Source organism: Arvicola amphibius, chromosome 2 (genome assembly GCF_903992535.2).
Source record: "Arvicola amphibius chromosome 2, mArvAmp1.2, whole genome shotgun sequence".
NCBI classification, from domain to species: domain Eukaryota; kingdom Metazoa; phylum Chordata; class Mammalia; order Rodentia; family Cricetidae; genus Arvicola; species Arvicola amphibius.
In genome coordinates, this window is record NC_052048.2 from 86,327,054 (window position 1) to 86,338,027 (window position 10,974).

General features: G+C 43.5%; 1 protein-coding gene across 1 annotated transcript; it reads right to left on the bottom strand.

Annotated features, from left to right (window-relative positions):
- Positions 1-5,732: 5,732 nt before the first annotated feature.
- Positions 5,733-9,265, bottom strand: Tigd2 (tigger transposable element derived 2). Its single transcript, XM_038319465.2, has 3 exons — positions 8,985-9,265; positions 8,622-8,827; positions 5,733-8,533 (listed from the first exon to the last, which is right to left on the bottom strand). The coding sequence occupies exon 3, from the start codon at positions 8,071-8,073 to the stop codon at positions 6,496-6,498; it is 1,578 nt and encodes a 525-aa protein (XP_038175393.1). The 5' UTR covers positions 8,074-8,533; positions 8,622-8,827; positions 8,985-9,265; the 3' UTR covers positions 5,733-6,495.
- Between the last annotated feature and the right edge of the window lie 1,709 nt (positions 9,266-10,974).

Consider the following 10,974-nt stretch of genomic DNA (forward strand, 5'->3'; position numbering starts at 1 on the left):
AGTCAGATGCTAATTCTGGGTTAGAATTATGGGGTAGCTAGCTGATAACAGAGTTAGAGAAATGATGGCGATGTTAGAAAATACACAATACCGTTGGGTATCCAGAGGGGGGAATAATCCCTCTAGTGCCTACCAAACTTAACAATGCTACTACTAATTACACTTTAATTATATCACATTTCAGTCATATTTGTTATGACTTGATTTCCCCATATTCAAACTACACACTCAAGTCTCCTCACCACAAATACAGTTAAATTCTTTAAGGGCAAGCTAAAAACCTACATGTGAGGCAAGCTTTCAGCCCATCATTGGAATCTCAGTCACGTGCTTTTCTTTTACAGAACACTTAATTACCGCGCCTTCACAGTTTCTCTGTGTTACAGTGGCCAGGAGAGCACACAGACCTCTCTTCAATGCTTCAGAATAAATGGGGGCAATCTCTGAAATATTTCACCAGTAGCCCTCCAAACTGTCATGGCCATTTCAACCAAGGTTGTCGAGGAGGGAAGGAGATGGGCTGCATAAAGGCAGCTGGAGACCTGCATGAGCTTTCTATTCTGAAAGTGGATAGTGGGTTAAAACAGGAAACCTAAAGTGTGGGGAAACACAAGAAAACCCCATTATGGTGTATAACATGGATAGTCTGAAACATATACACAGGGGAAACAAGCTCTTCTGGAACAATCTAGAAACTTACTACAGGATTGAATCCAGATACAAGGAAAACCTCTAAATGGCTATATGCCATTACCTCTTCATTTTTTACATTTAAAGGAAACAAAATGATATGCTTTTAATGACCAATATCTCAACAATTTAGCAGGGATTACCCTGCCCTTTTCGTTCCTAAATTAGCAAAACATCTGGATGTGTGCAATCCATTAATAGTAATATGAAATATGACAGCTGAAAGTGGTTCTTTTTTAAATTTTTAACTTTTGCATCCAAACATAAAATATATTTTGTGAATATAAGTTTACTAGTTGAAAATATCTGTATCTGTCTCTTTTTTTAAGACAAAATTTGCAGTTTTAATTAATTAATAATTTTAGGAGACAGAGTCTAGCCACATAAATCTCTCTGGCCCAGAACTGTGTAGACCAGACTGGCCTCAATCGCAAAGAGATCTACCAGTCTCTACCTCCCAGGTCCTAAGATTGAAAGGATTTCCCCACAATACCTAGATTTATGCAGTTTTTTAAGTCATATTTCAGAGAACTTAAAATTATCATGTATCATTAAGAAAATCCCCATTACACAGATAGAAACATGTCTGGAGCGTGAAGACCGACAATATTGTTTTCCCCATGATGGAAGCGTTTTTAAAATGTAGGATGCCAATTTAGCTACTAATTCTAATTTATAGAGGTGAATAACTGTCTAGAAAAAACTATACTCTATTTTTTGTAGAAAGTAATTCAAGCATTGTATATAATATTTGAAAAACTTCTCATTACTACAATGAGAGGGTGAAACCCCTCCACCTATTACATGTCAGTGGTCCAAAAAGAAAATACAAATGCATTTATCCTAAGTCAACATTTGTTTATGTCACATCGATTATGAAAATTATACGGAAGTCAATTGTCATGTTCATTGTTAAAGTCAAAAAATGCAAACTAATTCTGGGACTGGAGGTATAGAACTCTTACCTAGCATGAGTGAAGCCTTAAGTGCATTCCCCAGTAGCAGAGAAAAATGGAGGTTGTTAACATACTGTGTGCATAACCATCAGACCAGCAACTGTCTGTTTGGTGGGAGGGGAGCTGAAAAGTTAATTGTGTTTTGTTTGTGAAACAGTGTCTCAGGAGATCTAAAACTTCTGAAGTGTAGGACAGGTTAGCTATGATTTTCATGGTCCTAGATAAAACATAGATATCACATTTTGCTAGAAGTTATGATTCCCTTGAGAACCAAGCATTTTGGGTGGAGGTGACTTCACAGGTTAAATTTCATTCAATTTTCCTCTTGTAACTTAAAAAAAAGAACACCCCCAAACTGAATTGGATTATTAAATACCTGTACCAGAATTCCAATTTATCATATCTCCCAGAAATTTAATTTGTTGTGTGCTGTGTCAGACAATTTCATTACACAGCTGATGTGAAAATAAGAATTCTCAGATGTGTTTGTTTAGAGTTCTAGGGAAATCACACTCAAAACTGCAGTAGTTTTACCAAATAGTTCATGTCAACCTGTACAGTGGTTATTAAAATGAAAAACATTATGTCTTATTCATTTTATTGTGTACTTAAAACACCTTTCACTTCTAGCTCTCAAAATGAAACCATTCTGGTATATTCTTGAAAGCCACATCTGGACAGACGCTAGCATTCCCAGCACACCCGAGCAGATTCCTCCTGGGAAAGGTGGCTGGAAGAAGGCGGCTGGAAGTTCCCTGTAACCCAGACCATGCTTCTTTTTATCAGAGGGAAATGGAACGATGTCCCCTGGAGGCAAGGACCTGGAAGTGGCAAGAACTTTCTGCACCTGATGGATTAACAATGACATTGGACTCCCTGGGTTTAATAGTGGAGACAGCTTTTCCTTTAATTATATACACTAGGCATGTTTTCTTTGTTTCTGATTTTGTTTTGTGGTAGGAATATCACAACCAGGCTTTTGTGTATGCTCCATAAGCACTCTGGCCCTCAGCTACTATCTAGCTATCTAGCCTTTGCCTCTGGAGACAAGGTCTTTCTATGAAGCCCAAGGTGGACTTAAAAGGGAGAGTCTCCTGCCTCTGCAGTCTGAGTTCTAGGATTCCAGGTGTATGTAACATGACTAGGCTCAGCACCGAAAGATGATATGGTTTTGGCAGTGTGCCCATGGATTCCTGAAGTCTGGATGTCCTTGAGATATGGAGGAATACAATTTTTTCCAAGGGCCGAAAACTGGCGTCTTAGATGGGAGTGTTTGATTGGATCTCTGTTACCTACATTTGAGTTTCCTTTCAAAATGGTTAATGCATTTCACAGGATTGGTGTTACTGATCACGAATAATTATTACCTTGCACAATATCCAGAGTTACACCTGGGTACAGGCTTTGCTCCTCGGTGTCTACACTTTTAGGACGGGTTCTAAAAGGAGCCGGGTGTCATGCTGGGCACCGAGATGGTGAAGATGGGTTCAGCCTTTAGTGGGACACTACTTACCATGCCCTCGGCTAGTAGGCCACACTGCCCAACTTCAACTCCCCTCCTGGACTTAGTAATGACTCTGATTTTGGTCAAATTACCTTCCTCCACTAGTCATTAGGGAAACCATCGAGTTTTTCTTGTAATGTGGGATATTTGGGAGTGAAAGGGACCTGCAGCAGTCACTCTGGCATGAGGGTGACAGTGGGAACAAAGCAACCGAGAACTAGTCTAGACCAGTCGTCTCTAAACTCATCGATTCCACAACAATCAGTGTGGTTGCTGCCGATGCTGCAGATGTCATGCTCCAAGCCTGCTCTTTCACTCCCCGACTTGGCATTTCCATAAGCAGACTGTTTTTCTGCTTATAGTACATGAGCTAACACCTGCCTTCTGCCACTGGGAAAAGAACATCGACTTTAGCCCAGTTTTCCCAGACTGTGGCAAGGACAGGCTCTGCCTGTTTCTAATGACTTGATGGCCCCGTTAATTAACATTAGACCAAAGGGTCTGTGGACTGCAACATCCTCCCGCCTATGCATACCCCCCAGCCAGAATTCCCAGGGTGGGTCCATGCCTGGAATCTCAACATAGGTCCTCAGACTCCTGGAAGTCTAAACAGTTACCACAGGCTGTGACCCACTTTCAAGGAAGATCCTGGAAACAGATTTCTCAACAGCCACTGGGTTGCTTAATGGCTGTACATCAACATCTAGATAATGCCTATTTAACCTTCCCCCCTTTTATGCCCAAGAAAACCAAGATTCATGAAATCACAGAAAGCTGTTAAGGTTCCATACAGAAAGATCAGAGCAGCCAGCATTGGGGCTTCAAATCTGTTGGCCTCCAACAAACCTATTCTTGCTTGGAGTGTGGACAGCTAGGTATGCAAGATAATTTTACATCATTCATCAAGTGGCAATGTTTGTTTTTAAGATAATAATTTATCATTACTTTAAATTGAGTTAAAGAAAAAACTGGCACTAGAAACCTGAAGTGGCAGATTTTACTACATGGGATGGAATGAGTACACCTGGGAAATGGGCAGCCTTATGACAATATAAAGTAACTAGTAGCTACAGCTCTCTAGAATAAACCTTACTGATTTCTAGTACCTGATGTGTGGCTCCAGCCTCAATACTCATCTGGGCAGAATTCCATTTCCTCAAGATTATCAGGTAGGCAAAACTGTACAGTTTGAGGAAAATGTGTTAACAATGAGATAAGAACTGTTGTTGGGCCAGGAGGCGCACACCTTTAATCCCAGCGCTCGGGAGGCAGAGGCAGAGGCAGGTGGATCTCTGTGGATCTGAGGTCAGCCTGGTCTACAGAGAGAGCTCTAGGACAGGCAGGGTTATTACACAGTGAAACCCTGTCTTGAAAAACCAAAAAGAGGGGGAGGGAGGGAGGGAGAGAGGGAGGGAGGGAGGGAGGGATGGTAGGGAGGGTAGGTGAATGGAGTGATGCGGAAGGGATGCAAGGGAGTGAGGGAAGAGATTGATTGATTGATTGAGGGGGTTGGAGAGGTAGAGAGATGGCCCAGTGGTTATGAGCAATGACTCCTCTTCCAGAGGACCTGGTTCAACTCCCAGCACCCACATGGCAATTCACAACTATCTGTAACTCCAGTTCCATGACACTGGACACCTATGGCAAAATACCAATACACATAAAATAAAAATAAATTTAAAAAGATTTATTTTTAAAAAATTAAAAAAGAAAAACATTGCCATAGAATACTTTGAAGTCTTCTGGAAAAGGTATTTATAATCTAAAACCTCTGATCAAAGGGCAGAATATTATCAATCACAGCCTCAGGAAAAAAAATGTTATATGGGAGCTCAAAGTTCCTCTCAGACCACAAGGAATCTTATTCTGAACAGCTGGACCTGTCAGAACCAGTCTCCTGTGACATTTCCTTGATTCTTTATACCAATTCTGTTACTGTAGCCAGATAAAATTAACTGTGTGCTGCTTCCTGCTAGCTCATGTACTTTAAAAAGATCGTATTGCTTCAATGGACACGACAATATTCAGATTTTCTTCTAGAGCAAATCTAACATTGATTTGCAATGTGCTAACAACAGCCTGGAACAATTCTGTTCCCTATTGCAACTTACCTGTCCTGTAGAGAACCCTGCACACTTAACCAAAAGACCTTGAGTAAGTAGGATTAACCCTTTAATTTTTATTGCAGTAATTATCACATTTAGCTGAAACTACAAATACTTTACTCACCTTCCTTCCTGTGGAAGGAGTTTCCTAATGCAGAAACATCATTCTGAGTTCCACACTGGATCTGGTCAGTATTGCTGAAACATACTTTCTGCAGTACAGGAACCACGGCTAACACTCAAGAATCACTCTTTACTAGGACCCAAGTATTAAAAGTCATATATTAACTCATTTAATCCTTACAAGCTCCGAGAAACAGGTAATTATCATGTTTTAAAGATATGTGACAACCTTGGCCACGGTGATGTCACACATTAACGTGGGGTGCTCCAGGACTTCCCGCATGGTCCACAATCTGCATATAGGCTGACATTCTCAGCATTTCACAAAAAATACACTCCATGAAAACAATGGTGTACTTTTTAAAGTTTTATAGCATTACATAAATGCCAACAAGCTTATTAAAGATTCATGACACCTTTTTAAACAGGTTAAACGAAGCTTACCTATTACTTCTTCTAAACACATTCTTTGGAAATTCAAAGCTCATGTTCTTGGATTAAGGCTGAAGTCCTTCCACACAAATGAAGAGCTGCCGTCAGGTAGAACAAAGCTGAAGTTCCGTGCCCTTCTCTCAGAACATGCACCTGCCTTTCCTTCACTATACTCAGAAATGGCCAACTTCAGTAGCTGGTTGCTTAAATATAGCCAGAAAGGAATGCTCTATGCAAGGCTTTACACTACTATAATCCAGCTCAATGACGTCACAGTACCATTCTTCAAGCACAAACACTGCTGAACTCTCTTAAATATCTCACCAATGGAAATGCTAAACTCATTCCCCAATATATTTTACTTTACAAACTGACATTCAGAAAAATTCATCAAAATTAAATTTAAGTAAGATTTATTGAGTGCCTGCAGTATGCACAGCCCATCAGCTGAAATTCACACATACACCATATCCCAGCCTAGGATACCTTGTGATCTAATTAGTATAACACAGTGTAGAAATAATGAATTCCATGTCATTGCTCATTTGGGGACAACATTAAAAAGCTGTAATTTAAGTAATCCAAAGCGCCATCTAATTCTAAAATGACCCGTAACATTTATCTGTTCTTGGATGACACCACTGCAAACAAGTCAAAGATGAAAACACAGCAACAGAAAGGAACGCTATAGATGATTTTTATTTTGAATCCTCTGCTTTCTTCTTATAATGGTCCGAAGCCTCCGCAATACCAGCTTATCAGAGAGTAGCATGTCATCTTGTTGTTCTAGATAATCCAGCAAATTTTCAGTCCATTCAAGTGCAGCTTTGTGACTAATATGCTTGTCTGGATTTAGTTCTGCTTTCCTAGTCTTCCTGCAAGGCTTTTGCTCAGCAGTCATAGCCTGGCTTTTAGCATCTACAATGTCAGCTAAGACCTGACAGTTTGAGTCACTGCTCCGAGGGTCAAACCACTGCTCAATATTTTCAATGTCAACATGTTCACAGTCCTCTGTATTCTGTAAAACTGTTGCTAAATTAGCAGCTAAAATGGCTCCTTCACCAATGTTCACACTTGAATTTTCTTCATGGCCAGGGAAAAGCTTTTTCCACGCTCTGGTTATGGTATTTGATCTTATCATGTTCCAAGCTCTTGAGGCCTCATAAATTGCATCCAACACTGTCAAATTTTTCCAAAACATTTTTGGGTCATTTGCTTCATCCATGTATTTCTGGATAAGTCCTGCTCGATAGTATCTTTTGACTGTGGTTAAAACTCCTTGGCTCATAGGTTGAATGAGACTTGCTACATTGGGTGGCAAATATTTCACAATTATCCTGCCGTCATCTGAGCTCAACAGGTCTTGAGTTGGATGCGCTGAGGGGAAATCTAAAAGCAATACTGCCTTTTCTCGAAGCCCTTTGGATTTCAGATGCTTCTGCACCTGTGGCACAAAGCACTTCTCAAACCACTGTCTGAAAACAGACTGCTCGATCCATGCACTTTTTTGACTGAAGTAAGTGACAGGAAGGTTGGAAAGGTCAGTTCCCTTGAAGGCACGGGGTCTTTTTGCTTTTCCCACAACACAAAGATTAAGCTTATGTAAACCCGTGGCATTTGCACAACACATAACGATGATTCTCTCTCTGCTTGACCTATATTCCGAAGTGCTCTGGTCAGTATCAAAGGCCAATGTCCTTGGGGGTAGGCATTTCCAGAATAGTCCAGTTTGATCTGCACCATAAATTTGTTCTGGTAAGAGACTTTCTCTTTCCATGAATTCCTGAAAGTTACCACAAAATTCACTGGCAGCAGCTTCATCCCCTTTTAATTTTGTTCCTTTACCAGCAGCCTTTGGAATGCCGTGGCGCTGCTTAAATCGAGTTAGCCAGCCTGATGAGGCATTAAAATCACCTTCCATCCCCAGTGCATCAAAGAAGAACTTGGCTTGTTTTGCACAGATAGTCCCAGACACTGGAATCCCATCTGTTTTCTGTTGGTTAAACCACTCTATCATAACTCTATCAAGCTCCTCATATGTTGATGACTTCATAGATTTACGTTTGGACACCCCACTAGTAGGATCTGAACTGTTGGCATAATTTATAATTCTTTCTTTGTTTTTTTTAATGTCGCGAACTGTGGATTCACCAATCCCATACACGACAGAAAGCTTTTTAAAAGAGTTGCCTTCTTCAAGCTTCTTAATAATGTCAAGTTTGTCTTTAATTGTCAATACCACACGCTTACGTTTCCCCAACATTTTAGTCAAATGTTTTAGTCAATTAACAACCTAGATTTGAACATAAAGGGACTAGAAAATGGAGGCTTAAGAGCCCTCAGTCGTTCCCTGAGGCTTAGATGGTGCAACAATTTTCAAAGGAAGCCTGAGTCTCTTCACCTGCATTTTGGATTACAAGGGAAAGCTCCAATTGGTCCTATTTTCTCTTCTTCCTCCTTGCTCTTTTCATAAAGGGCAGCCTTACTGAAAGCCAGAAGTTGAAACTATACTGCCCTATGAAGGGATCTAAAACAGTCTCATGGTGATCAACTTTTGCAGAATTTTTCTTTTCTTATGCCAATGTTCAAGAAAATAGTTTATTCAGCCTTGCAAACTTGACCTACAGAAAAGCGGAGCCGGAAGAATCACTGCCTGACTGTTGTCTTTGTCAGGCAGCCAAGTGTGTGAATGCTCTCTTCAAGGCAAGCACTCCAGTGAGTACCTACGAAAATCATAGCGACGGGAGGTGAGCTGTCGGACTGCAAGTGGACAAGCAAACAACTCAGCACTTGAAACCAACGGAAACTTACACCTAATGGATTTGGCAGCTGAAAGGGAAACAGCGGAGAAAAAGTGATGTCACATGGTTCAAGAAAGAATAAAAAACTTCATTGGTGGAAATCAGGACCCAAGGCTGAGGCTAGGGGGTGGTGGCAGGCTGGGTGAAGACCACACAGCAATCCTGGTGGACGACGATCTCCATGACCACAGAAGTAGCTGCTCGAGCCTCTGAAGCCTACAGGAAAACACCAAACACGTTTTCTTTTCAGTATCAGTCCACGGTATTGCTCGTACCTACCCCTGCAACTGTGTCGAGGACATCACTGCCTACCAACCAGACAGGTAACAGACAAATAACGCTCGCAGGCACCACCCGGGAGCTGAGAGCCTACCTCCTGACACTACCAGGGCCTCTCCCCGCCCCGGCCAGCGAGCTCCGAGCCGGACGCTGGGTGAAAGTCGGCGACAGGGGGTCACGGCCGCAGCCCGGCAGCGGGCGAGCGGTCACCGGGCGCACGAGACGCGGGAAAGCGGGGCGCCAGCATCGCGCCGCCTGACCGGCCGGAACGCAGAGCCAGCAGTGGAGGTCCCCAGCGAAGGCGACCCCGCCGGCCGCCGCAGAGAGAGCGCTCAACCGAGCGGCTCAGCAGAGCCGGAAGGCAGGGGATTAGGAGCGCGCGCGCGCCCCTGCAGGAACGTGGTGTCGACGAGGGGGCGGGGATGCGCGGGCGGGCGAGCGCGCTGATGGGGCGGGGCCTCTGCGGGGGAGAGGAGGGGCTTGGTCAGTGCTCCGCCTCCGGACGCGCAGCCAGCCGCGGCCACGGGCGGATGACCATTCCTCTGGCCAGCAGAGGGCGTCACAGCCTCGTCCGCGATGGCGGGGCTTTGCGGTTGAGGCTTGTTTGGGCCGGAATTGCAATGGCTGGGTCTGCATTCCGGTTGAAGACCCAGGTCTCTGGGTGCCTAGGGAGCGCTCGGCGCCTGTTTCCAATCCTCTGCAGCAGTGGAGGCGGCGGCACAGAGCCGGGTAGCCGGGCCGGCGGGCATGGCGGAGGGCGCGGAGGATCTAATGCCGTAAGGATCTGTCACTGCTGTCAAAGGGAATTTCAAGACTTTGATCTGGATCGGGTCCTGGCTCTGTCTTCTTCCGTCCCTCTATCTGTTGAATGATATCGAAAGAAAAAAAAAAAAAAAACAAAAACAAAAAACTCATCTCCTCCACAATCGCCTAAACAGGAGTATAATAACTTCTATTTCTCAAGGCAACATTTTTACTAAAATTTTAGTGTTCTGAAAGGGAAATCAAATTGAGCATTCACTGTGCAAAGGAAGAATGTTGGCTTCAAGCGCCTTTCTGTCTCCCAAGCCATATCTGCTCCGTTGTCCTCAGAATCCCACCCTTCCACTCTCTGGCGTGATGGAAATCCCTTAACCTATTTGTGCTGTCACTGTGTGGCTTTGGATAAGTCCTAGTTTTGCCTGAAAGTAGACTTCCCACAACTCTCTACCCCTTCTAGCTGCCAACCTAGCAATCTTGGCAGTTCTGAATGACCGTTTCGAGTAAAGTACAATTTCACGATGGTTTTACATTGCTTTAAACAGATTTCTTTACCCTCCTTGTTTCTAAGCAGCGTGAAACACTTGCAGCTGTTTACTCCTTGACAGACAGGAGAGCTGGCTGTGACAGACTGCCAACCTCCTGGAAATCAGGCTGGAGGTAACCAAAAGGAAACTTGCCTGACTTTACCCTTTCTCCTCCTTTCTCAGCCTCCTGAAGTCACTTTGGCCTATGGCATATAAATAAATAGATAAGTAAAGAAGAAGGGGGGAGGAGGAGCAGGAGGAGGAGGAGGAGCAGGAGGAGGAGCAGGAGGAGGAGGAGGAACAGGAGGAGGAGGAGGAGCAAGAGGAGCAGGAGGAGGAGGAGCAGGAGGAGGAAGAGGAGCAGAAGGGGGAGGAGGAGGAGGAAGAGAGTAAATTCTGCCTATCAGCCTCCCCCACTTACTTTCTGGAAGCAAATCTCCTCCATAGTGTTTCTGTGTCGTTGGGTGTCTCCCTGGTGGTTGTTTATTTTTATAGTTGTGTCCTGTCACTCAATTCAAGAGACTTTAGCCAACACTCTACAGTGGCTGTGCTTTTACAGGGTTTCATTCTCTCTGATAAGTGTCTCCTTTTGATGGGGGGGGTCGGGGAGAATAGGTTGTGGGTTGTTGCCAACTTAGAGTATAGGGTCACAAGTAGGGCACTTAACGATGTGTGATACTGTAATTGTGCATGTGTCATACATTTGTTGAATCACGTAGAAGGCACAATACCGAGAGTCAGGTTTGGTGCCAGCTACTGATGGTGTGTGGTAATAGTGACAATGTAGGTTCCCAGCTG